Raw genomic sequence first — 25,754 nt, forward strand, 5'->3', positions numbered from 1 at the left:
AGTTCACCCTGGCCATTCGAGGTGAAGTTGAAAGCTAAGGGTGCAGAGATCAGAGGTCTCTCTTCCCTCTCTGCTTCCACTGAAGACCAGAGCAATTTGCTGAGGAGCTTCTCAGAAGTTGGTTTTCACACCTGGCCGGTGACCTCTGCCTGCTGCTGCCAGATCCCTGCCCAGCTCACAACAGGTTTGCACACCATGAGTGCTCGTCCCTTCTTCACACCTTCCCCCAGCTCTGCCCCCATTCCTGTGTCCTTGCCAGCCTCAGCTGTAGGGTAAGGGGGGCAGGAGGTTGGCGTTGGGCCTGCCAAATGGATGGGGTCCAGCTGGAGGGTTAAGACCTGGTAGCTTGCACTGCTTCTTCCTTGCCTCAAATAAGACATGAAGGTCTTCAGAAAAGTCAGGACCTTTAGCAACCCTTACTGGTCTCAGACAAGTTAAGCGTGTAGACACATGCCCACAGCACACGGGGAGAGGAGCCGCGGAAGCCCACTCTCCTCTGCTGGCAGCGGGTGCTGCAGCTCGCAGCAAAGTGCAAGCAGCCCTCTTCATCTCCACCTCACTGCGGAGGCCTGAGAAAGGACCTTCCCTGCAGACATAAGTTTGCAAATTCTTTTTTTCCCCCTACATGGAGGAACTATATGGTGGGGTCACCCCACAGCAGGGACTCCTGGTGTGCCTTCAGCCCCTCCTAGCTAGCCCCAGCATTAAGAAAAGCAGTTTCTGTGGTGGGGCAGAGCAAAAGCACACCCACCAAATGAAATCCAGCTAGTTCTTTATTTGCAGAGCCAACAGCAGAAGAGAAGCCAGTGCTTGCTGTCCCCGTCCAGGTGCTGGGCACTGCAAGCCCTGGGCTGGAGAGCGTTCAGGACCGATTTCAACACCAGCCTCCTGCCTGCATTTCCTGTCGAGTGGCTGGTTTCAGAGCAGAGCCGGTGGCTGAAGTGAGGATGAAGTGGAAGAGCTGGTGCCGGTCAACTAGGGAGGCTTCACCTATGGAAAAGTGCTGACAAGTGGTCTCAGTGCTCCTGGCTCGGGGATGAGGCTGGGGGAGCTGGCCAGGTGTAGGCACCTCACCTCTCCCATGCTGGAAACAGCCAGAAAACCATTGCTCATATAGCACAACGAGCTCCAGCACTGAGCTGAGGGGGCACTTTGGGGCAGGTCGGGGCAGGATGCCTTGGTGGCACAAGACCGACTTACCTGCCCGGCCACTTTGCTGCCATCCTGAACCTTAGGAGTAGGCTTTATAAAATCCCTTGGCTGCCATTCCACAGATCTGTTGTTATTCATGGCCAAATTTAATCAAACATGGATGTTCCTGAGCAAACAGTGTTTAAGACTTCAGAGCTTTAGGTTCAGGGTGGCTGAGAGAGACTACCTGTGGAGAAACGCAGCCTCCCTCCTCAGCCTCCACTCAGCCAGAAATTTAGGCTGAGGCAGGCAATGACTGTGGAGGGGTCAGATCAGCTGGTGTGGTCTTGCCTGGCATTTTACAAGGAGAAGCAGCAACTCACGGGGGAGATAAGGTCCACCCTGCCCACTGAGCTGACCCCCCTGGGTGATGCTGCAGCCAGCCCTGTTTCACATGGGTGGTTTGGGGCATGCCGTGCCACCGGCCCCACATCACCAAAGTCCCCCGTAGGCTCCGTGGAGATGCCGGCACCACCTGGAAGCCATGTCTTTGCACTCAAATAAGCCTTTTGATAGCAGCGATGAGGCGATATTTGTCCTGCTTTCTGCCTCCACAAAGGCGGGATTAGGACATCAGAAAGTCCTGCTGCTTAATCTTCCTTTGAAGGGACTTGGAGAGAGGAAGAAAAGAAAGGGGAAGAACATAGCAGGCAGCCTGAGTGAGCAGATGCATAAGAAGTATTAGGGTAACACGTCTGAGCTTATCATTTGTGATCTTGAGGTGTCCTCAGAGACTCAATCTTCCCTGGCGAAAGCCGGTATTTTTAGCACAAGACGAGAAACCTGAGTCGAAGGCCTCCGCTGTGGTCCCTGCAGTGATGAGACTCCCCCCTCCATGCCAGGCAAACCCCAGGCTCCCACCCCATCCCCGCACGAGGACTCTTTTTACGCTGCAGCGCATGGCAAGCAAGCATTTTGTCTGTGCCGGGGATGTTTGGAGGCAGCTGGGAAGAGCTCGCTGGTATTTGGGGACTGCTGCATGGGTGGAAGAGGCCAGCACTCGGCGCCCATGCGGGGCCATCATATCCACTGCAGTCTCCTCCCTGCCTTTATTTCTTCTCTTCTTCTAGAAATGGGAAACGAGCAGTACGTGTGGGAGCTGTCTCCGCTTCGGCTTGGCAGGGAGTTTTCAAGACTGATCACAGTTCAAGAGCACAAGAAAATGTGCAAAGCCCCCAAAACACGTGCGCTTCTGTGCCAGCAGCTTGGCTTCGCTCTCCGGGGCTCCGCTCCAGCCTGGCCCCGGGGGCTGTGCGGACGGAGAGGCTGCTCGGTCCTTCCCTGCCTCTCCCACCCAGTGATGCTTTTGCACATGCCCTTCCAAAAAAAAAAAAAACCAACCAAAAAATCTCATCTTCCTGAGGCATTTTGATTGCTCTTGGTAGAAGACTTCTTTTTTTTATGCCTGCAGCATTATCACTTCCCTGCCCCTGTGTGCTGGAGCTGCCTCTTGCATGCTCCACAAAGCAGCCAGGCACTGACTATTTTAATTGCTTTCTCCCACCCCTTTGCCGGCCCTTGGAGCACAGCAGCACATTGGCAAGGGGACGTGGGGCGGTGGAAGGGCTGGAAAACAGGGAACATTTGGGTGCTGAGAGGCAGAGGAAGGGGGGAAAAAACAGGTACCTACTGGGCTGGTGGATTCGAGCCCTGGCGTGGTGGGAGCAGAGATGTCAATACAGGCACCTGCAGGGATGCGTGCAATAAATAAATTTCTCTGTCTTTGCAGAGCTGTGGCCTTGAAATTTGCCTCTTTTATTCCATAGGGACCACTGACTGCAAAAAACAGATGCCATCTGTCCACTATGCCTCATAAATCAGATTTTAATCGTCTTGGGGAGAGGGCTGTCCCCTGCCGTGTGCTGCAATCCAGGTTTACAGGAGTTACTCTGCAAAATTTACATTTCTGGGATGGGTTAGTGATTAGGGCTCCAGCTTCATACTGAGGAGGTTGAAATTAAATTTCTCCCCCTCTCATAGATTTCTTGGCTGACAGTGGAAGGTGGCTTAGGCCATGCCTACGTTAACCAGGTAAGTGCAGATCTGGTTTTCACCTCCCGGCTGATCTCCCTCCCCACCATGCTCGCACCGCAACATGTCTGCATCCAGTGCAGGCAGAGGGGCTCCCGTGATGAAGGACACCTTTGAGTCGGGACAAACAGAGGCACCTCCAAGATCCGGTTTTGCTCCATGAAAACCAAAGCGACAGATTGCAGAGATGCTGCTGTCTCCTCCAGGGCTGCCAGCGGGCTGATTCACACCAGCTATGGGCCTGCTCAGCAAATAACGCATTTGTTTCAAGGGCTGCTGGATGCTGCGGTAGGTTACAGTGGACAGCAGAGGAGAGAGCCAGGGAGAGAAATGGCACAAGTTCAGACTTTGTCTCATCTTGTACAGCCCTTACACAATTCTACAAGGCAAACGGTGTATTCCTATAATAATAAAATGGGCTGCCAAGGATGCTGAGAAGTACGGTGAACTGTCATTATCCTTTTTTTTTAATCATTATATATTGAAAAATCATTGCAAATATTACAGGGAGGCTGCAAAGCTACCTCTTTGTGAGTAAGAATCAATAATTTGTTTTCTTCTTCCCTTTATGAAAACAATACCATTAAATCATATTGGTTTATTAAGAAAGGCAGTATCCCCTGAGCACAAATGACAAGGCTGCTCACAGCCTGCCTGTGGGCAGATACAGCTCTCTTATCCATGGCTTCTATGGACTTATTTTTTGAAAAATAGCTTAGCAAGGCCTCTAAAACCATGTTTATTTATTAGTTGGCATGGCCAAGTTTTGACTCCCACGGAGGTACCCGGAGGGGCAGAGCAGATACAGCCCAGCGTTACCTGCTGGAAGCTTTGAGACAAAACTCCGCTCCTTCTCCTCTGTCCTTGCCACAGGGATTTGTCAGGCAGGATGGCTCCCTGCAGCCCGCTTGCAGCTCGCTCACCTCTGCCGCCTTACACGAAAGAAATGCATCCTTCTGGACTGTGTATCGTGAAATCAACAAGAGGGTGGTTAGCTTGGTCATATCCTGGCAAGAGTCAAGTCCTGTCAACTCACCAAAACCCAAAACTGCAGCAAGGAAGAAAATGATGCATGAAACAGGAAGAAAAAAGACTGAGAAAGATCTAATGGTTACAATGATCCAATCCATTAATTTTTTAAATCTGGCGACATGAGAGTTTAAGCTTTTGAAAGGCCACAGGAGAACAGAGGTACCTCGCGTTAGCCTCTTCTGACACGCTGCAGAAGCAAACCTGCACCCTCGGTTCACACAGCGTCATTCATTTTACATGAAATCTTTTTCCCTCTCCTTTGCAGTGCAGCAGCAATTGCAGCTGGGCCAAGCATTAATCAACTGGCTGGGGCGGTGGGCCCAAAGGCAATATGGCTTGTAAGGAAGCCATTAATTGGGGAACGTCTTAAAGAAATGCACACACACACCCCCCCGCCCCGGACCATACGCCTCCCAGAGAGTTGTTCTGCAGGACATCTCCATGGCGGTGCCTGTGATGGAGCTCTCTGAAGGTTCGGGCAGGGCTCACGAGGCTCGTACGAGGTGTCTGGTGAGCAACTTCTGGAACTAAAGGCATCAAAGCAAGTTTGTAAAAATATCCTAGTGAGGGGTAGTGCAGTACACAGCTAATGGGGAGAGCCCAGCTGCTGCTGGTTCATGGACTGCCCTGACTGTGCAAGCCCTCCACAGCACTGGGATGCATTTTAATCAGCACTCAAGTATCAGACAGGTAAAGAAAATATTCCCCTTCTTTTTCCATAAAGATTCCATCATTTATTCCACCAACACCTTTGCAAGGCATCTTCACCAATAGATGCGTCATGAATAAAGATTTTCAAAATAGTAAACCTAAATATTAAAAAAAAACCCATCTCTGTTGTATGGCTAGTGGTTGTGGAGCTGCTATAAGGAAAAACCCCTTTATGTCAGCCCTGGACACTCGCCGTGATAGCTGTCAAAAATTATTACTGTTGGCTCCTGGCAGTTTTGCACTGGGTTCACCCTAAAAACACCCTTAGCTAGAGCCAGCAGTGACTTCAGGAAGAAGGCGAGAGCTGCAGGCAGGCAGGCAGGCAGGAGTTAGCAGTTCAGGCCTCCCACCATCACCCCGGGTCCTGTTTCTGCAGCCGCAGCCCCACTGTGACGTGGCCGATGGCTACCACGGGGATGGAGCCCAGCTGTTTGTCAGCCCGGAGGCAGGGCCCCATTTCTAACCCTGTGTGGAGAACGCAGCTCAGGCCTCTTTCTGTGAGGGGCTTCGGTGCTCCTGGTTTGGGTCAAGGGGGAAGCGGGAGGCGCAGTGCCCACGGCCGGCTGGGAAAGGAGAGAGGGAGGAGGCAGGACTGGGGCAGGGCGGGAGGCAGGACACCCCCTTTTTCAGAGGAGCAAAGGAGATCGTGGATTAAAACAATTGTTGAATCGTTTTCTAATGAGTCTGCCACAGCTTTGCCAGGCGGATCAAAGAAATCAAAATCCTGAGGCAAAATAAACATTTCCATTCAAGCCCTATTAGTCTTCCTTACCCTCGCTCTTCCCCAAAACCCTTATCCCTGACCCAGGTGCTCAGTCCAGCCTCAGTTACAAGGATGCCGGGACCAAGGCATCACACCTATTTCCAGGTGAGACTACGTGGCATCTGGAGGACGTTGGGGTTTCCCAGGAGCGCTGGTGTTAGGACCGGCCTAACACGCTGCCGCTCAGTGCTGGTGCAGCTCGTGGGGCGCAGGGGGATGCTGTGTTCACCCACGATGCCAATGGCTGCTGCCGCGAGGAGCCGTGCGGTGTGAGGTCCCGGAGCTCAGTCTCCCTTCAGAGGTGCAGGGGTCCCACCATGCCACAGGTTATCTGGCAGGGCAGCCTCAGGCTTCTCGGCGTGGGGACAGCTGTCCCTGCCTGGCCTCCTGGCTGTCACTGAGGTCTCCCGGCCTCCAGGCTCCGACCAGCGTCCCCGTGGGCTGGCAGAAGACCCCGGAGCTGGAGATGATGTGTTGGAGAGACACAACCAGCACCAGGCAGCCTCTGCTTGGCCTCTCCTTCTCGCCTAGCGTGGGCGAAGGGGTCGCCAGGTCCTGAGTACAGGAGGGGGCAAAGCTTGTGGCCTGGGGTCAGAAGCCAGAAGGATTTGACAGGGTTTGCTGAGAAGTCAAACAGAGGGCGGTTTTCTTTCGGAGCTCTGATCTCCAGCTGTAGTGGAAAGCACAGAGCAATCCCACAGCAAAGGAACCGGCTGGGACAGCCCTACAGGAGACCAGAGAGCCATCACCAAGGCTGGCTTTGTCCTACACCCCTCCATGGGATCCTTCACTCGTGGCCCTTCTCACAAGCACCATCATTTCTCCCTTCTTTCTCCCTCTGCAAAGGAAGAGAATTTAAAGATTAAACCTTGCTGAGAAATAAAAGAAATCATAGATCCCTTGAGACACAAAGTACGGCTACAACCAACGGCACGAGTGGGGAAAGAGCTTTGCTACGTGTTGGGGGAGGTTTGGCAGGTAGGAAAATAATTCTCAGCTGAACACGCTCCCTCTGGTTTGGATTAATAGTTTGGCTCCAGCTTCACCCCTCCCATAAGAAATAAATTTTAAAACATAACTAGCCTGAGAGAAGAAGTATCTGCTGGATGTCTTTTTAATGCTGAATTTTTCCCCTCTGTAAAGCATTCCTCTTTTGAAAGTGTTCTGGCTCTTCACAGCTCATTTTCCTTAGATTTTATAGAGATGCCTGTACTGAGCACATGCAGATAACTAAGTTTGCACATTGCTTTTAACGTGGCGACATACACAAGATACACGCAATAAAAAGAACAAGGCGAGCTGTTCCCAGCAAACAATTTATTTCTGCTTGTGAATTATCCATGAGGAGACCTAGATACGGATTTTTTTTCTTTACATAATCAGCTATTAGTCAAAATTATTTGACGCTCCACGTGACCACATTTCTCCTCGCTGCTGGTTGCCGTGCAGCTCGCGTCCGCAGCCCCCCTGCCCTCACCCCTGCCAGGATGTTTCTCCTGCCCATTGCCTTTGCACAGGGAGGCAGAGGTTTGCACGGGTTTTGTCCGAACACGCTCCCGTGGCTTTGAGATCCTCTCCCGCTCTGGAGAGGACCCTGCGCTGGGATTAATATGCCACTGTGTTGGAGCACTGGGGGGGGAGTTATTAAACAAGAACTCAATATATCCTTTGTACTTCTCTTAAACTAATAAACATTAGATGTCCTCTTCAAAGTTAAAGGAAGAGCTCATAAAACACTCACAAGCTCTGCCTTTCAACCCCAATAAAATCCCAGCAAGACGATGCCACGGTGATCCTTAAATCCAAGCATTGAACTCGATGTGGAAATGCCAGTGCCCAAAGGTGAGAAGAATACGGCTGTTTTCTCAGTTCCCGTGGGAAGAGCGGGGGTTTGGAGGCCTTGCTCTTTCCCTTTTGCCATCGGGTGGACCAAAATGCTTCACCTAAAACCTGCTAGTTAAAAATCAGGTCTTTGAAGTCACCGAGCAGTTCTCAGCTCCAGATGTTGCATGGGTTTGGACAACCTTTACCTACGTGTCAGCAATGTAGGGGCAAAACACAGTGTCTGCTCCACAATTTTTTTTACAGCCCCCCTTGCTATTTATTGCGCGGTCTCTCAAGATGGGAGGAAAGAAAGTAAAGATGGAGAACAGGGGAGGACACGTGCGGCTCCTCTGAGATAACCCTCTTGTGTGGCAGAAGTCCCCTCTCCGGACAGAGAGCCTGAAACTCATGCTTCAAGGAGGAAATGACTCTGATAAATGCTGGGAGTGAGGCGAGCACACCCATGGGACACGCTGCTTATTGCTCGTGCTGCTCCACAGCTGCTCGATTTGACCAGCGACCCGTGGGAGAGGACAGGGAAGCTGCCACCAAATGCAGAGAGGCTTCTGGTACCAAGAGCAAACTTTAATCCCACCTTCAGTGCGGGAGGTGCTGCACCAGTCCCAGTGTGGCCTGGCTAAGCCTGGCCTTGCACCTTCACGGGCTCCCAGGGCACAGCTGGGGCTGCACAAAGGGGTTAGCCCAGGACTCACAGCCCCAGGTGAGCTCAAAGTGGGCTCAGAGGGGTGGCAGAAGGAGGGTACATGTTGTTCTCGGCCAGGGTGCACGTGCCATTTTGCACCGTGGAAAGGAGAGCGTGCATGTTGTCTGACCACGCATCCCTGTGAATTTACGGTTACTTGATTCTCCTTTGGCTCAGGCTGACAGCCAGCTTGCTCAGCTTGGTACAAAGGAGAAGGAAGCAGAGGAGCAGATCATGGAGAAGCCACTTGGCAGGAGCCGAGCCCCAAAGCATCACGTTTTCCAGCACCAGGGGTGGTGCGTGCTCGGACTGCTCGGACATCTGAAACATGAAGCCTGGGGACTGGCTTACTGGAGACCTCCAAGAGGATCTCTCCTGGATCCTCTTCCCCAGGGTGGCTCTCCTTCTGGCCTCTGTCTCCTGGCAGCCCCCTTGGTCCTTCCCCCTGCTTGCTGCTGCTCCGCTGGCACCAGGGAGGCAGCTGATGAGAGCTGGCAGGAGCCTGGACACGAGTCTGAAAGCCAGAGAAAAATGGGAAAGCTGTGGCATTAATTATGATGGCCTGGGACCAGCTGGAACCATTGCACCAAGTTAACCGAGGAGAAAACAGCTCACGGCTCGGGGACAAGGTGGCCCAGGGGGCTCGGCAGGGGACACCAGATGAAAACCAGCACCGTGTCCAGCCCCCTGCCATTTCCCAGCCTCAGCCCTGGAGCATCGCCCTGGTGTCACCACGGACACAGCTCAGGAAAACAGAGTGAGCCCACTGGCAGCAGCCGTTTCCTTTGAAGCCCTGCCATTACATGTGGGCTCCCAGACTGGCAGGGCTGGAGCTGCCTTCTTAGCTAAATTGCAGAATTAATTACCCTGAGCTGCACCTCCAAGTGAATGACAGGCAGCCTGCTCTTGACGATGCTCAGCAAAGCAGCCCAGAGCTTTGTCGCTTGCTGTGCTGCAAGACCGTGGCTTTCGGTAGGCAGGACGTTAAGGGAAATGCCATATATTGAGGTCCAAAATACCCGGAGCTCTTGGTAGCTGGAGAACCGGGCTGGGGTAGCAGTAGATGCACATCAGGTGGGAACTTCTGCCAGAGGTACTGGTGGGGTTATTTAAGCTCTTTAAATGGAAATGGACAAAATCTATTAAAATAAATGGCATTGGTTTTATGCTTCTTGTTGCCTCTGCTTCAAGCTGTTGATTTACAGTTAGTTCGCATTTATAGACAGTTTGCATTTTCGGAGTGTCTCCTTTTGGACTTGTAAAAGATGAGCCTAAAAAAAAAATATGCATTTTGAGTCTGTTTTGATTCCATAGCAAGGGATGGGCTCCCCCGTGAGTCAGGGAGCTTCAGAGTTAAGCAATAAATGAGTCCCTTTTATAGCCAGTTGCAGATTTTCCCCTCTGCTGTAAATCCTTTTAAAGGTAAGTATGCGCCCAGGGCACCCCGGGTGGCAGGAACCCCCCTATTTCACAGCCCCAGCAAACCTGGCCGTGCCTGCAATGCCACACACGTATTTCATGGCACTCTGCTTTGGTCTTCTTCCTGGCAAGCAATTGCATTCAAGGGCCTGATTTTTGTTTATTCCTCTGCAACCTGCACGGTTGTTTACATGAAGGTAAAGGGTATGAAAAAAGCTATCAAACCAGAACCGGGGGGGGGCGGGGGGGAGGGAAAAATTCCCTGGAGCTGCAGTTGGATGCACTGACTGCACCTGGTTGGGTTCAGGCATGTTTGCTTGCTCCTGAAACTGTTGATCACCTGATGGCGGTAATATTTTCCTAAAGATTACACAGGCTTGGCTTTAAGCGATTCTTTTTATTTCCACCAAGCAAAGAGCGTTTCCAGGTAAATGACTTATCTGGCCCACAGCAGCAGAAACCAAGAGGCACTATTGCTCTGCGTGGGTAATTCTGGTTTGTTTTGGGGTTTTGGTGGGGTTTTGTTTGGTTTTTTTGTTTTCCCCTGAAATTTTACTACTTTGAAAGGCAGCTGAGAAAGCAGAGCCAAAACCCTTGCCTAGCATTGGGTGGCCTGTTTGTGCGCTGCCCTTACCTTGGCAGCCTTTGTCTGAGCTACTGGTGAGGATGCATCAAACTGGCCACCGATATATAATACAGAGAACCAAGCCAACTGCTCTTTGGTAGTTTTCTTTCTGTCTACAAGCTTTGCAGCACAGGTTTGGGAGGAAAAAGCTGCCCTGAGATTTCCACCGAAAATTCTGCACTGCAGACGGGGCCTCTCAGGTCAGCCCCGCCAGTTTCTCAGCCCTTCCTCCAGCCTGGGAAAAAGAAAATGGTCTAAATAAAATATTATTTAATCAGCAATCACCCTTTAACTCCTAAGGAATTGTTAAAAATTGTTTTAAGACTAGTTTTCAATGGGAACCTAGCACTGGAATTTAGATGTTTCCAAGTAAAACGTGATTGTCTCCCTAATAGAGGGGGTTTGTTTGTTTGTTTGTTTGTTTGCTTTTCCCAAAGAAACAAAGTGTTTCTCACAGAAGCACCTGAGATGTGTGACCATGGTGTCTGGCCCCTTGGACCTGCAACAGAGATGTCTCCTTGTCCCCTTTCTCCAAGCAGACAGCATCTTCCAGGCATCAGCATTAACCAGAGGAGAGGTCCTGCAGTCACCTCCTGGCCAAAATTTAGCAACCAGGAGGTGGGAAAAGAACAAGAACCCAAAGCACCTGAAACCCTAACTCCCAGACAACATTCCCAAACTGAATCTTGTTCTTCCCCTCAAGCAAAATGCATTTCAAATTGCTCCTCAGAAGCATCATCATAAACCCGGGGGAAGAAGGAGGAAGGAAAGAGATTTTTCACGACTGACTGGCTCTGAAACTGAAAGGTATCCTTGCGTGGAGGAAAGGACCTTTCTCTGCCAGAAGGAAATACATGAAAAAAGTTTATGAAATATGGAAGGCTGCACTCATCTTCCATTGGGCTGCACAAGTGATGCCATCAGGATCTCCTTGGCCTCGGCTGGAGACATGCTGGTGTCTCCCCATGGAGCTCTCATCTCTGCTCCCCCCTGCCCAAAATCCAGCTCAAATTTTCTGTCTTCTGAAAGCAAAACAGAAGATGGAGTCTAGAGAGGAGGGAGTAAAAAGAACAAAGTAATGGAGAGTTATATAAATCCTTGAAACAGAGCAGCAGGATTGGAAAGAGGGCTTGTATAAACAACAAATTTTGGGAGTCCCCAACTAAAACCAGTGGCTTGGATGTACAGTCCTCCACTGGGGTCTCACCTAAAATACAGGAGACTCTCCAGTAACTGACCCCAGACGGCAGTGTCCCACGTGCCATCTCCCTCTCCTCCATGCTTCTTGCGGTGAGAATCCCATAAAACCCCAGGCACATTTCATGAAAGCATTGGCCAGATGGCCGCCAGCCCCCCTGCCCTGCTAGTCACCTTGAGCAGCAGCCTGAGCCCCTGCCTCCTAACCCAGCTCTGTCACACCTTGCCACCAACAAGACAAGCAAGAACACCAGGATGTTGCGTGGTCCTCGCTGAGTCGTTACAGAAAGTCTTTTTCCTTGAGCCATAAATTGGTGTTTGGTATTAATTATTTCATAATCAAGTATTAAAGCTTTCTCAAACAAGGAGAAATGGGCATTGCCCAAAGGTGGGGGTGAAGGAGGTGAAGCGACTGCCCAAGCCAACCTGCACAGCTCCACGCCATGCCCGTATGGTGGCAGCTATGTCAGGAAAAGCAAAATACAGGGAGAGATGCCTCCAGCCACCCCAGACCCAGTTGCACCTGGGTGAGATGGAGGTACAGGGTGCTGTGGGGTGGGCAGCCGCCGGCCCCCGCTCCTCTCTGCCTCCAGGCAGGTCCCCTGCGGTGGGGCTGGGGGAGCCACCAGGCAGCGGGCACAGCTTTGCACTCACCCAAGCCTGCAACTTGTATCTGCTCGGAAGGCACTGCCACCTCCAGGGAGCCCATGGGGGCACTCCTGGCATACACTGTCCCCGAATACGAGCAGACCTTGCCCCTGGGGCTGAAGGGTAGGCAAAAGCCAGTATTCAGCTGGTTTTTTCAGTATTGGTGAAATCACCCCAAAGCAAGAGATCCATCGGAGCCCGCGCAGCAGCTGCCATCTCAATACCTGTTCGTGGATGGCAACAGGGACCCGGCAGGTTTTTTCCGGGCAGGTTGAAGAAGCGGGAGGAACTGACTCATCACGGAAATGTCACACCGATAGAAATGTCCACAGGAAAACACTGTGGAAAATCCACACACATTGCTGCCGGCAACGGTATGCCTGCAGACTGTCCCACCTCCATCCACCTCACCGCCATGCTGGCTGAGCTGGAGGAGGCGACCACTGTAACCAGAATAACGTGAAAGTATGGGAGAACAAAAGACCAGGGCGTCTCTAGGACAGAGAAGCGAGATGCTAAACTGGGTAGGCATCTCTGTGGATGCTGCATTATGCATAGAGGGACACAGCTAACCCAGAAGGTAAATCAGGCAATTCGAGCGAGCCATTTGAATAAACACCGAACAAAGGGAAAGGAAAACTCAATTAAATTTTAAAGGCAACACATTTTCAAATGGCAGGACTAAGCAGCATTTAAAGGTGATGATCGCTGCCAAGTTATTTCGAGCAAACAGGAGGCCATTCGGTTTATCTGTTTGAACGTGCCAACAATTAATTTAGTAATCAGCATGTTCTGAAGGGACGATTTGAGAGGGTGACAAGGAGGGCCAGGCTCTCAGTCAGTGTAAATTCGCACTGGCTGGCTGCATCGCAGCTGCCCTGGTGCTAGCGGAGAGTTTGGCTCAAGCCCCCTTAGGGGGGACATGCCGGGGAAGGTGACTTCTCTTACATAAGGACGGTGATGTGCCTCACACACATGCAGATGGTGATGCTTCTCATACCACCCACAGCACAGATGGACTGTCAGTCATCACATTGAAAGTCATTCCAAGAGCGTGCCTACCCCAAGTCCAGCAGGGAAAAATTAAATGCTCTTTTATCCACTAAACCTACCCTGCTTTACACCGCACAGACACCAGAAGCAAAAATATTGTAGAAATAAGTCTGCTATTTATATAGCTCAGCAGATGAGATACAGCAATAAAGATACTGAAGTCACCCTTTTGTTTAATATAAATTAAACCATGTTGTGCTTATAGAGTCCCTTTCACTCAGGGATCCTGGAGAGCACCAACCTCCTTGCTGTGCAGATGGACCAGCTTCTGCCCTGAAGAGGTTAAAGGCTCGGGTCAGAGCCCTTGCCAACCCACCTGCTGCCTCCGAGCCAGCTACACCACCCACCTGCAGGGCCTTAAAATAAATAATTTCCTAAATGTCTTAATTTAATTTGGGTCCGGTGAGGCGCTGGTGTCTTGGGACAAGCCATCCACACATCCTGGAGTGGTGGGTGTGCGGAGCCTTAGAGATGGGGGCAAAAAGGTGGCCTGAAATGGAAGAAGAAAAAAAAATAATAAAAATAGGTAGACAGCTTTGAAAAATATTCCTGTCATATGATTACCTTGAGTAACACATTTAGTTGTTAGAGACCGAGGTGATGAAGCCAAAAAGGCACTTTGCGTTATTTCTCATCAAAATCTTCTAAGAAACGGTCAGTTTTCTCCTGCAAAAACATTTCCTAAGCTGTCTTTTAAAGGGTTTGGTTTTCCTTTTTACTTTCCTTCCCTCCACAGTAGCTCTTAAAAGTCCCAAATTATTGCCCTTAAGAATTATTACTTCCTCAAGAAAAGGATCTGCCCAAAAGAATCAGGGGAGAGGAGATACTAAAAAACCCCCCAAAAACCCTCAATTTGAACTCTGCAAAACCAAGTACCTTGATTAAGTATCTCCAGTCACTTTTTGGAGGTGTACAACCTACACCGGGTGACCAGTCTGGATTGCAGCTAGCACGTCGCTGCCTGTCCCTACCACCCACAGGCAGCGTGTGAGAAGAAAGAAGCCAAAAGCTGGAGAAATCCACAGGGCCAGTAAAAAAAAAAGAAGAAATAATTTTGCTAAGCAAAAGCTAGTCAGTAATAATTTATGGCAGGCATGGGTTTTCCTGGATGAGGTTTAGGATTCTGCATGCTTGTCAAGGGCTAATTGCACCGTGTAAGTGCTGGAGCATCTTTGGCTGGTGAGAGGAGGATCAGCTGGTGGCCACCACCTGCCTCCCCTGCCCCAGAGTCCCACCAAGGTGCCCCACCGGCTGCACAGAGGGAGATCAGGAGGAACCAGGTCGCACCCATACCATGACCGGCATCCTCACTGCTTCTCACTTGGCCAGTTGGCTCAGTGACATCTTGGTGCTCACGCAGGTGAGGGAGCAAGCTCAGGACGCACACCTCTAAGCCTTGACTCTAAGCCTTCTCCGTCATGTAGAGGACAATTCCTGCCAGGAACAAGGGTTTAAAAGACACGCAGAGGGTGCTGACAGTCTCTTGGCAGGACACAGGCTATCTCAAAAAGACTGTTAAAAGATACATATAAACCAAAAGAAAAAATAGGATTTCATTGTTATTTCCCAGTGTGCTAGGTTCCTGAGAAGCTGGCAAACAAGCGCTCTAGAAATTTTGTGATGTGAGCTCCCAGAGGTGATCATGCCAAATGCCACCTGCCAGGCTGCTTGGAACAAGTCTCTCCACCACTCGTTAGTCCTGGTTTCTCTAGAAACCGTCTGGCTTAGTCGCTTTTCAGCCCTCAGTTTGTGCCACTCTAACCTGCTCTTCCAGGCTACGCCTCCAGTGCAACTGGTCTTCCACCATGCTGAGCAAGGGGTGGGCCAGTTAAGACAAGTGCTCTCCATAAGTCCCAACTCTCCACAGCCCCGGTGGCAGCATGTCCTTCTGGAGAAACACACCCGAGCCATGTTGGAGTTGAGCCTCTTCAGAAATGTTTCTATTCTTGGATATGGTTTTTGAGGGCAAGTTGGGACTAAAAGCAACGGGAAATAACAGTAGTGCGAATTGCTCCGGCTCTATTAAAGTCACTACTAGGTAACCGTATTACCCTACAACCTGCAGCTCCTGCTCCAACACCTCATGTGTGCAAGCTGGTAAATGCTCCGCTCAGTCCTTCTTTGTCCTCGTACATGTCAGTATGGAGCCCTCCCGCAGCAGCTGGCTGCTCTTCACGCTTTGGCTAATTAAAATGAGATACGAAACTGCAGCCAGAGGAAATCCTCCTAGCTGATCCATCTCCGTAAGCACGGCCAAGCCCGGCAGCGGCAAGTTTGAGACCAGCTTGCTATTAGCATCCCGCACTGCCTCCAGAGGGTTTTGGATTTAATCCTGGCTATTTCTCTTCTTCCAGGACAGTGGGGCCAGACAGCGCCACAGAGCTTAATGTGTTTGCTCTGGGAGCAAAAACAAATGATGCAATGGTGGAAGGTGCGAGTCCCTTGCACAATGCAACTTGTCGACAGGAGCCCCGTAAGCTTGCCTGAGGAACGAACTGGTTTGGAAATACAGTCACCCAGCTCCAGCCCTGCCTTCCTGCGCACACGAGAGGCGCAGCCCCAGCCCTTGCGCACGGGGAGCCTGCATTCGTTACAGGGTTACACTTTAGGCAATGCCAGGCAAGCATTCCTTCTGATCAATTAAGAAGTGGCATTGACAGAGAAAAGTCCTACCAGGGTTTGTTTTTTCTTTTTTTTTTTTTGAAACGTGAAGGCTGGAGGCTGCGTGAGAGGATATTCGTGTGAAACAACGGAAACAAACAGCCCATGGGACGGGGGAGGATCGGGGGTGAAAAATGGAATGGGCCTACAGAGCACTGATGGCAAAGTTACTAAAAGGAAAGAAAATTCACTATGGGAAGATACTAGCACTCCAGAGCAGTTCTTGAGGTAGTATAAATCAGCATAACGTTACTGTGCCCAATTTATGACAGCTACAGGCTGGGCACGTGCTCTCAGTGTCGCATACTCTGGCAGAGGAGGAAAGCTGGAGAGGGACTGGTGACAAGGGCAAGGAGTGACAGGACAAGGGGTAATGGCTTTACACTAAGAGGGAAGATTTAGATTAGATATTAGAAAGAAATTCTTTACTGTGAGGGTGGTGAGGCACTGGAACAGGTTGCCCAGTGAAGTTGTGGAGGCCCCTCCCTGGAAGCGTTCAAGGCCAGGTTGGATGGGGCTTTGGGCAACCTGGTCTAGTGGAGGGTGTCCCTGCCCATGGCAGGGGGGTTGGAACTAGATGATCTTCGAGGTCCCTTCCAACCCAAACCATTCTGTGATTCTGTGATTCAGGTATAGCAATGAGGCTCTGGTATAGAATGCCTATGCATTCTTACACTGGGCAGGTGTAGGAGGCAAAAGCCAATATCACCGTCACAACTTCAGCGTTCACCTATCTCAGAATCTGGAATGGAAAAATCCTTTCATTTTGTTTCCACCTCGTAAAGTACTCATAGCACCAATGAGGAACACAGAACCTGAATGCACATTTTTGGAAAGCACATTTGATTATATTCCAGAAAAAGGGAATCTCTGAATGCAAGAGATCATTTCATGCTTGAGTTAAGAGCACGGAAATCCACGTATATGACACTTCATTGCTCTGTAGCCAATTTTGTTGATTAGAATAATTAGGATACAAGAAGAAAATAGTTAATGTGCTGTAACCAATCTGCAAATGTTAGAAAATCTGCAATCACGTGAAACTAATTTTAAGTGAAATGAGATGGTCTACAAATTATGGGCAAAGGATTGCTACCAACGGCACAGAGAAAGGCAGGCAGGAAAGCAACACACAGACCAATACGCCATCTGGGACAAACAGTAGTTAGGAGGACACAGGCACCTCACACACCCAAAGAAAATTACTTCTGAGAACTGATGCAAAATGAGTGCTAATGAAATTTCAGCCTTCTGAAAGCTCACTCAATGCCGACTTTGTAGGGTGCCAACACTACCACCCTTGCAACAGCGAGCAGGAGGATGGCCACTGGCCACAGGGCTACCTGCAACTCCAATGGACATGGGGATGCGAGGTTGGTGCAAAACCCTGCTGTGAGTGGGAGCTAATCAGCCTGCGCTCATGTCTGTCGCCTGTTTAGGGACTTTTTTCTCACCTCAGCTCTGACATACGTGGCATGCGATGCGCAGCCACGTGGAGACTTTGGGGCACGGCTCAGATACTCACTTCAGCAAGAAGCCCATTTTGTCCTAAGAAAACAACAGCAGGAGTATTCACATGCCCCTTTAAAATATCTAGGCAAAAACAAAATATCAAAGCAAACACAGACTTTGGGATTGTTGTTCTGGTCCCCCCTATTCCCCCTTAAAATCATAAACACGTTTGAAAACAAAGCATGACATAATGAAAATGAATATACAGGAGTAACATTTGCCTGAAGGTCCAATGTTGTATTGCGGTGCTTCACTCATTTTTCAACCCTCCTGTTTCTTGTCTGATTTGTACAGCAATGTTCTTCTACCCCTCTCTCTAGAACCCGTATTATAATCCCACCTTGAGACGCTCATCTATCAGCCCATCGCTCAGAAAGCAAGCCATTTATCCTACTGTTCAAACAACCATCCAGACCTCAGGAGGACGGTGGGGACTAGGGAGGGAGAGGAGAAGGCAGCACTTCTCCTGTTGCTTTAATGGTTGTTGTAAACTATGGAGGATGCTAACTTCTATGAGTGAAACTTCTTGTGCTCCTGCCCCTTTTTCTTCTCTTCCCCAAGGCTTGCTCTTTTGAGATGGAGCTGGTTTCAAAGACAGCGTCATTTAGCATCTCCTTCTAAAGGAGAACTGTGGAGGATCAGGTCTTAAGCAGGCAGCATGTGACCCCAGTAATGAAGCCAGATTCTGACCTTGGGGAAAACAGGTATAAGTCTAGAATAAACTACTCCCCTGACCAGAGCAACAGAGGTGCAAGTGTCATCAGCCTGACCCCCGCCACACACTCCCTCCAGCCCAACGCCACAGCACCCACCTACCCATCCCCTGCCTGACTCTGCTTCCTCCCACCAACATCCAGCAAAACCTGTTCCTGGAAAGCTTCCCTTTGCAACCACCTGCCTACTACATAGCAAAGCATGTACCTGTTAGCAGCTATTAGCAACAGATTATTTTGATCGAACACCAAAAAAAAAAAAAAAAAAGATTTTCTTGAACGGATTGCTATAAGTGCAATCTTTCCCCCATCACCTCTTCCAAACCATCCTCCTCCTTTCCCACAGACCTGTACGTAGCTCACAAAATGAAAACAGATCTTAAACCACAGTAAATCATTTTATCCACTCCATCCCTTCTATCTCCCATCTGCTACTCCAGCTATTGGGGTGCAGTAAAATCTGATTTTAAACACAAAGCTGACACTGTAGTCTCATTCTCTTCAGCCAAAATATGATAAATAAAAAGCAACCCACATAGATAAATCTATCACAATAATGACTTTGACAGAGAATAAAAAAAAAAAAATCAAGGAGGTTTACAGCAGTTTAATGAAGGCTCTTGTACCAAATCTTGAGCTCAAACTTACAGTCAGAGTTATTGAAAAAAATAACTTACAATAAAAAAAGCTGATGAGAATTGCCCACCTAGCCATGGAATTAACTGCGGTTTAACGCTGTGCTTAAATACTCACCACACAATAGAAACGAATTTAAATCACGACCAAGTTACAATTCACTTCCATTCTGTTTTCAATTACATGTATTCAGCATGTAATCTAACTTCTGGAAGTTACTCTGAAGAACACAGAGGTTTTTTTTTTTTTTCTTTTTTAAACACTCACTGGAAATAAATACCATTTCAAGAATACACGTGGAGTGCAATAAAATGGACACTTAGGCACTGGTACAGTCTAGTCCCCTTCAGCCCTCTACAAACTACAAGACGATAAGTTTTAAACCACAGATGGAGTGGGGAGCAGGGCAGAGCTGTGCAGGTAGCGCAACAGGTTATGTACTACACAAGAGCACATCTGCAAAAGGTCCCAGGAGATTTTTGTTGAAGATGCAGCGTATCCACACCAGGTATATTGTGAAGGGCTTAATGTTTTCTGAGAAGGTGTGATTCTGATGGGACAATATATAAGGCATGTAAGTGTTTTCCCCTTGCTCTTGTATCCACACTTCGTATTTCACTTCTCTGACCTTCAGATACTTCAGGTTCCAGGGGATCTGCCAGGACACGGCAAGTTTAGCTTCGCTCGTGCCCTGGACAGAGGCTTGACACTTGGCATCCCTCACTTTGCCAGGGTAGAGGCTACCAGACCACTTCTGCTTCTTGGGTCTGGGCTTAGACTTCACAGTCTGCCTGATCACATGGATGAGAGAAGGGATGTTCACCTTCGTGTCCTGGTAGGCGCGGAACAGCCACTCGGGGTTGCGGCAGCAAAGGTGCCGCGGCACCTCTGTGCTCTTAATGATGCGCTCTTGCTCAGCTTTGTCCAGATGAGCAATCCCGCCCTGATCCCAAGGCCTGTCTGGGTAGGTAACAGTGTCTTCCCTGTCGGTGTTCTGCCAGGCAATGTACTGCAGGTCCATGCCAGGAAGGGTTGCCAGGGTTTTGTAAGGGGTATAGTGTTCAGGGTTGATAGCATAAGGAAAGAGTTCCACCACTGTGGCACCTCTTGGCAGGAAGAGAGACATGACTAATTGGGCCCCATGCATGCTGACCAGCATGGATGCATTGCTGATCAACTGGACAATGTCAGAAAATGAATGCTCCTCCAGAGAGACAGTAATGGTTTTCATCTGAAACTCCTGAGCGAGCGCCAGGATTAGTTCTGCCTCATTTAGGATAAGTCTGTTGATTGTTCGACTGAACACTACGATGTACTCCTCACTGGAGCTTTCCTCCAAGCTGATGTTCAGCTTCTGCATCATGAATTTGGTGAACTGCCTGATCTCGTTACCAGAAACCAAGATGTTAGCCTTTGGCCCTTGTGGCTGGACAAATCCGTACTGGTACCAGGTGGTGATTTTGGACAGTCCCACGTAGGATTTGGTAAAGCAGAGGAGCCTGCCCAGGGTTTTAAGCTGCTCCCTGAGGAGCGGCTGCTTGTTACTCAGTAACTTGTAGAGGTCAAAGTGAACACCTTCACTCCACCCTTCCATGAAGAAGAGTCGTGCCTCCAGATCTAAATCGGAGAACTGCTGCATGGTGTAATAAATGGGGAGGAGGTCGTCATGAAAGACGTGCATTAGGTTGTCTGGGTTGAACCTGTTAGCAATCAGTGCCACATCAGGCACGAAGACCGGCTTTGGCATAAATTTCAGTGCAGCAGCTGGCAGCTCCACAAAGTTGAAGTACTGGGTATTGTGATCTTCCACCGAGGAGAGGTCGAGCAGAGCCGGCTGGAACCTCCGGGAGCCCAGGTTGGGCAGCATGACGGAGGAGTTGCTGTGAAAGTAGACAAACTCCTCAGCCTCGGTAGAGTAGCAGAGGGACTCAAAGCGGCAGATGCGGTCAGTGTGCATCCTGCCGGTGCACACCATCCTGGTACCGTCCTCCACCAGTGCTTGAAGAGCTGCATGGTAGTCAATCTGAACCTGAGAGAGTTCCTGAGACTGACGCGTGAGGACCAACTCCTCTTCGACCATGAAGACATGCTCTCGCAGTTTGATGTATTTCCACAGCACAGCGGCGAGGACAGACACAAGCAGGGCATTAAACACAGCTGCTATGTTCATTCTGTAGTTAGATTCTAGCAAGATGACAGGTGGGGAATGCACTGGAGAGGGAACACATCATTAACACTCCTTGACATGGTGAGGGCAAAGACCTGTGGAAAATAAAACAAGAAAGGAACCATTTAAACATCAGATTTACAGCTCCACCATAAATCACATTTTATGGACTATTCAAGAGAATTTAGGCTTTGTTTCAGTAATTTTTCCCCCTTCCAGGGAATGAGGGACAAAAAGAAAAGAGTGCCAACGCACTATTCAAAACTGTAAAAAAAAATAAAGCAAACAGAACTGGGAGCTGCTCTACAGGAAGGCTTCCTCTCTCATTTTCATTTCTACCCTTTTGGAGAAGAAAAAGTAAAAGAGTTTGAGGATGAGCTCTGTGAAGCTTTGTCAGAAAAAATGGTATGTTCCCTGGAATTTTGACTCACTCTGCTTTTTGCAGACCACTCCAACAGTTAGAGGAGAGAGAGCACTGCAATCACTGGGCCACTCGCACAGGACTTGGGAGACCTAGTTGCTTCTCTTGATCTGCCATAGGCCTTTTGCATGGCTGCGAGTGTCCAACTCTGCCTTTCGCCTTTACTGTGCAGATAATGATAGTACAAGGAGTATTGCCAAGTATAGATTTTGCTACACTCCATTCCAATATGAAATGTGAACTAGTGAACATACCATTCAATTTAATTTTAATGGGGGATGGGGGGAGGACTTGCAGGTCTACAGAGTGCCCTGTGGGAGACTCTCAAGTCACTCAGTCGTTTCTTTGGCTGCAATCTGGGATCAAAGGCTAGGAGCTGCCATCGTCTTCCAAAAGAAATATTGGTATGGGAGAGAGGAGAGCTCCGCTCTTTATGTGAGGAACTGATTTTTCATTAAAGCAATCAAACCTTCATTTAGTGAGAGTCTGAATTGCACAACCAATTCTTATACAAATGGGAAGGTAATACATTTGAAGTGTTTCTAGTGTTGCTGTTTTCCCATTCCAACCTGAGAATCTCTTCTGTGCTGCTCCAAGGCTTTCCTGTTTCTTTTTCTGTTATGGGAGAGGTCCTGCCACTGTTTTCTTTCTATGTAGAAACACTACTGGCTTATATCAGAGTATCGATTATATTTTCAACTGTGAACTTCAATTGAGATATTGATTCACCTACAGTATTTACGGGCTCCAATTTTCATTGTGCATCAAGGTTCACTGCTAGTCAGGCTGTAAATGATTGCAGCCGTGACTCATGGGGAACTATAGGAAGGGGAATTTCTGATTGGTATATACCTGATTAGACTGTTTCTAACTGCAGTTTTTAAAGGTAGCAATTTAAACTCTCTTTGATGAAAATTTGGAGGGAGGGGAAAAAAAGAAATGTCTCAAGCACATGCTCTCACATCCCAAGCAATAGTCCCTTAGCATTTTAACCCAGAGATGCTTGTTCTTATATGCCAGAGTGGAGGAAGACAGAGAAGCATATTTAGGACCAATGTAAACACTTTCTCCACTGTCAAGGGAGTTCTTTTGAAAAGAGACATTGCAGCCTAAAAACATGATCCTGCAATCTGGTTCATGCAGCTTGGAATCGAATAGAGAATCATTCATGGAATTCAATGAAGTTAGAAGGGATCCCTACAGCTTGCGAGATCCCAACAGCCTGCGGGATCCCTGTCTTAGAAGAAACTGAAGGTACGTGGGAGACCAAATAATGCCAAAGAAACGAGCGCTAGCTGTAAGCCACACAGATTCAAGAGGTGGTCTCTGGGGATCTAAGCAACTAATTCATTTCAATTTCAGAGCAGCTCTGGTTACTCAAATGGAACAGAAATGAAGTCCACCTCCTTTGGCAAGTGGTCTGAAAAACTGCCTCACTTAGTAACTCCCTAAAAGCAAGCAGCAAATTAAAAAGGTGGTGTTTTGATTTCAACCATGGAAAAGGAAATGGGAAGGGACCCAGAGTGGTCATCTAATTACCAGGGCAGGACTAGCTCTCCTTAAACCACTCCCACAAGATGCTTATCTATCTCATTCTTAATACTCATCGATCTCTTCAGCCAGTCTCTAGCAATAATGGCATGAAGGACTGTCATAAACTCTTTCCTAACACTCATCCTTTGTTTCCACCACAGCAATTTAAACCTGGTCTTGTCCCAGGTGCCACAGATATCCTGCACAGACGAACAATGGCTGTCACATCATCTCTCAATCTTTCCTTCTCTACTCTAACAGGGGATGACTGCTGCCCCTGATGGCTTTGTGACTTTCAACCATGGCTGTTCTATGGACAACCTGGAATGGAAACCCACTGGGGACAGCGGTATATCACTCCATTAGGCTCTGCTAATGCAACTAAACCAGTTTTCAGGAAAATAAACTACTGATAGGGACAGATCTTAAGTTATTTTGTTGGTACCAGATTTCCAAAGCTTCATTTTACTTCCGCGCTATCTTTAAAAGACATCTAATGATACCAACCAACTCTCCACATAACCTCTCCACTACAGACCTCTGATCTTGTGAGCATGGCTTTAAATGACTTCAGCAGCATCAGCATAGAAAGGACCAAGCCCAAGCAGCCACGTGCAAAGCCTGCTAGCCAGTATGTGAAGGAGACCTTTAACAATCACGTCCTCTGCCACAAGCACACACTTCAGATGAAGGCCAGTCTGCAGACATTGTGAAAGTTAACTACTGCAGGTGAGAAGAACAAAGCACCTACAAGTTCAATGCAGTCAACACAAGTTGCAAGAACTTGGCAGAGGGAAAAACCACATGGCCTTTTTACTATTCCAGTACGGCAGGGAGAGTGTGTACGTGTGGGTGTTTCAAAGGCATCAGAAGCCAGCAGTCCATAAAAATACAACTGATACCAGCTGCATTTCACGAGCATCTCGGGGTGGAGAGCTCCACCAACCATTACAAAACCCCTTGAGCCGAACAGGCCTCCTTGGAAACAGCCTGCTCTAATGTTTCACCCCTGACTGATTTGTTCTCTCCCCTCCAGCCCCAAGGGAAGGGCATAAGAGGCACTTCAGAGATGCAGCCTGATGGATGTGGCCAATGTTCGGAGGTTAGCAATTTTCATTTCAGACTCTGCTACAGCAATACCCACTAAATGGCTACAAATGAACAACTCAGCTTTTTAATAAAAATCACCTGCAAGGCCCTCCTCCACCTCTTCCCTCATTGCAGCTCTTTCACTTCCCTGCACTTAGCTGAAGTGAGTGTGTGTGCTTCAGCCAACCAGGTGTCAGGAATGAATGTTAAAAGCTAGCAATGCTAAAGGAATCCATCTTCATTCCTGTTCCTCATTGCCAGTTCTTAAATCCTGGTTCATGCTGCTTGGCTGAAAGCTGCTTTTGATGGAAGTGAACGAGGGGATGTGGACAGGAAGGGGTGTCGCAGACAGAATTGAAAAGAGAATTTCACAGGTACTTGGGGAACAGTCTTGATTCTTTGCCTGTTTTCCCACATTTTATCATCCACCTTTTTTTTTTTAATCTGACACTTTCAGTGAACACAGACCTTAAAGAACTAAAATCTTTGGTCCTTCAGGGAGTGACAGAACATAAATAGTAACAAAATGTCCCACTGTTTGCTTTTACATACCCAGGAGAGGCTGCACCAAGGGGGTAAAGGCAAGCAATCACTCCCCACTTTCCCTGGTTCCTCAGTCCCCCAAGCTGAGATCAGTCATTAAGTGCTGTCAGCAGCAGGTGTCCTAGGATGGGAAACCTCCCTAGGAAGCAGCAGGTAACTCTGAAATAGGTGAAAGCATTTAGTCTTCCACCTGAAGAGAGCTGCTTCACAATAAAAGAAACTTTCATTACTAAATCTCCCTCACAAAATGGGTCTAGAGCTGCCACTCCCCTCCCACGGTGTCATCGGAGAACATCGTAAGAACTTAAAAGCACTTGTAGAAGTGACAGGCCAGACACACTGCTACTTTCCTTAAGAGCAGAGTCCTCTGTGCTGTTTCTTTCTACATATAGGTCAGCATCTAGGCTGTTTGCACCCCCAGCTACCCACAGACTATCCCCCCCGCCAATTCGTATCACACTCATCCACACTCTCTCTTCCCAGTGACACTGGGATAACCACAGCTTTGCCCCATGTGAACAATAAGCCCCAGTTACCAAGGAAATTGCATGGATTGACTTTTTTTTTTTTTTTACTCTCTGCTTTGAAATGCTAAAGCACCATCCTTCAGCAGCAGAAGATGCGACGGCTGATACACTAGAGTCTAGCTGGAAGAGACACGCATATAAAAGCTGCACAGAGCTTCTCGCTGCCAAGCTGGCAGAGGGCAACGATGCCCCGTGGCAGGGGACGAGATGTGGCCTTGAGGACTCCCTACAGGGGTGGGCTGCAGGAGAGGAGCGGGAGTGAGAAAGGGAGACAGAAGTGGCAGATTTCCCAGGCATCAGGGCAGCTGAGTTACAGCGCCGCGCGGTCCAAGATGGGGAGCTCAACAAACACATCTGCATAGGGGCAGCTCAGGACTCTGCAAGGGAAATAAAAGCGTGTCCTGAGGCTTGCCGCTCAGCCACAACGGATGCCACTCCAGAGGCTAAGAGGCTGTGGGAGGGACTCTATTTTTAGCCAGCTCATCTTTGCTCTTTTTCTAAAAGAGATCACAGGCATGAAGAGCTTACCCCATTCTCTTCATCCACCCCTGCTCACTTAGCAAAAAGGTCACAGCTTCATCCTCTCAGCCCAGCTACTGCTTCTCTAACTAGCACTGGCTACTGGTGAGCAGGTAAAGCCTTCAGGACCGTGCATCTGATGTGTTCAGCAGGCACCTCTGGCAGAGACCTTGAGCATCTTGCAGGTCCGTAGTACTCTGTTAGAAGTTTGGAGACAGTAGCAACTTCTCCCTGTT

The 25,754-nt window shown here is 48.9% G+C and overlaps 1 protein-coding gene across 4 annotated transcripts in view; it reads right to left on the reverse strand.

Moving 5' to 3' along the window:
* Nucleotides 1–18,675: 18,675 nt before the first annotated feature.
* The window catches only part of POMGNT2 (protein O-linked mannose N-acetylglucosaminyltransferase 2 (beta 1,4-)), a 34,186-nt gene continuing 27,107 nt past the window's right edge, over nucleotides 18,676–25,754 (reverse strand). For all 4 annotated transcript variants that reach the window (XM_054818297.1, XM_054818298.1, XM_054818300.1 and 1 more), the window contains one exon: nucleotides 18,676–20,981. In XM_054818297.1, the coding sequence (XP_054674272.1) occupies nucleotides 19,153–20,889 (1,737 nt within the window). In that variant the 5' untranslated portion in view covers nucleotides 20,890–20,981 and the 3' untranslated portion in view covers nucleotides 18,676–19,152. The remainder of the gene's footprint in view (nucleotides 20,982–25,754) is intronic.

Source organism: Grus americana, chromosome 2 (genome assembly GCF_028858705.1).
Source record: "Grus americana isolate bGruAme1 chromosome 2, bGruAme1.mat, whole genome shotgun sequence".
In the NCBI taxonomy this organism is placed as follows: domain Eukaryota; kingdom Metazoa; phylum Chordata; class Aves; order Gruiformes; family Gruidae; genus Grus; species Grus americana.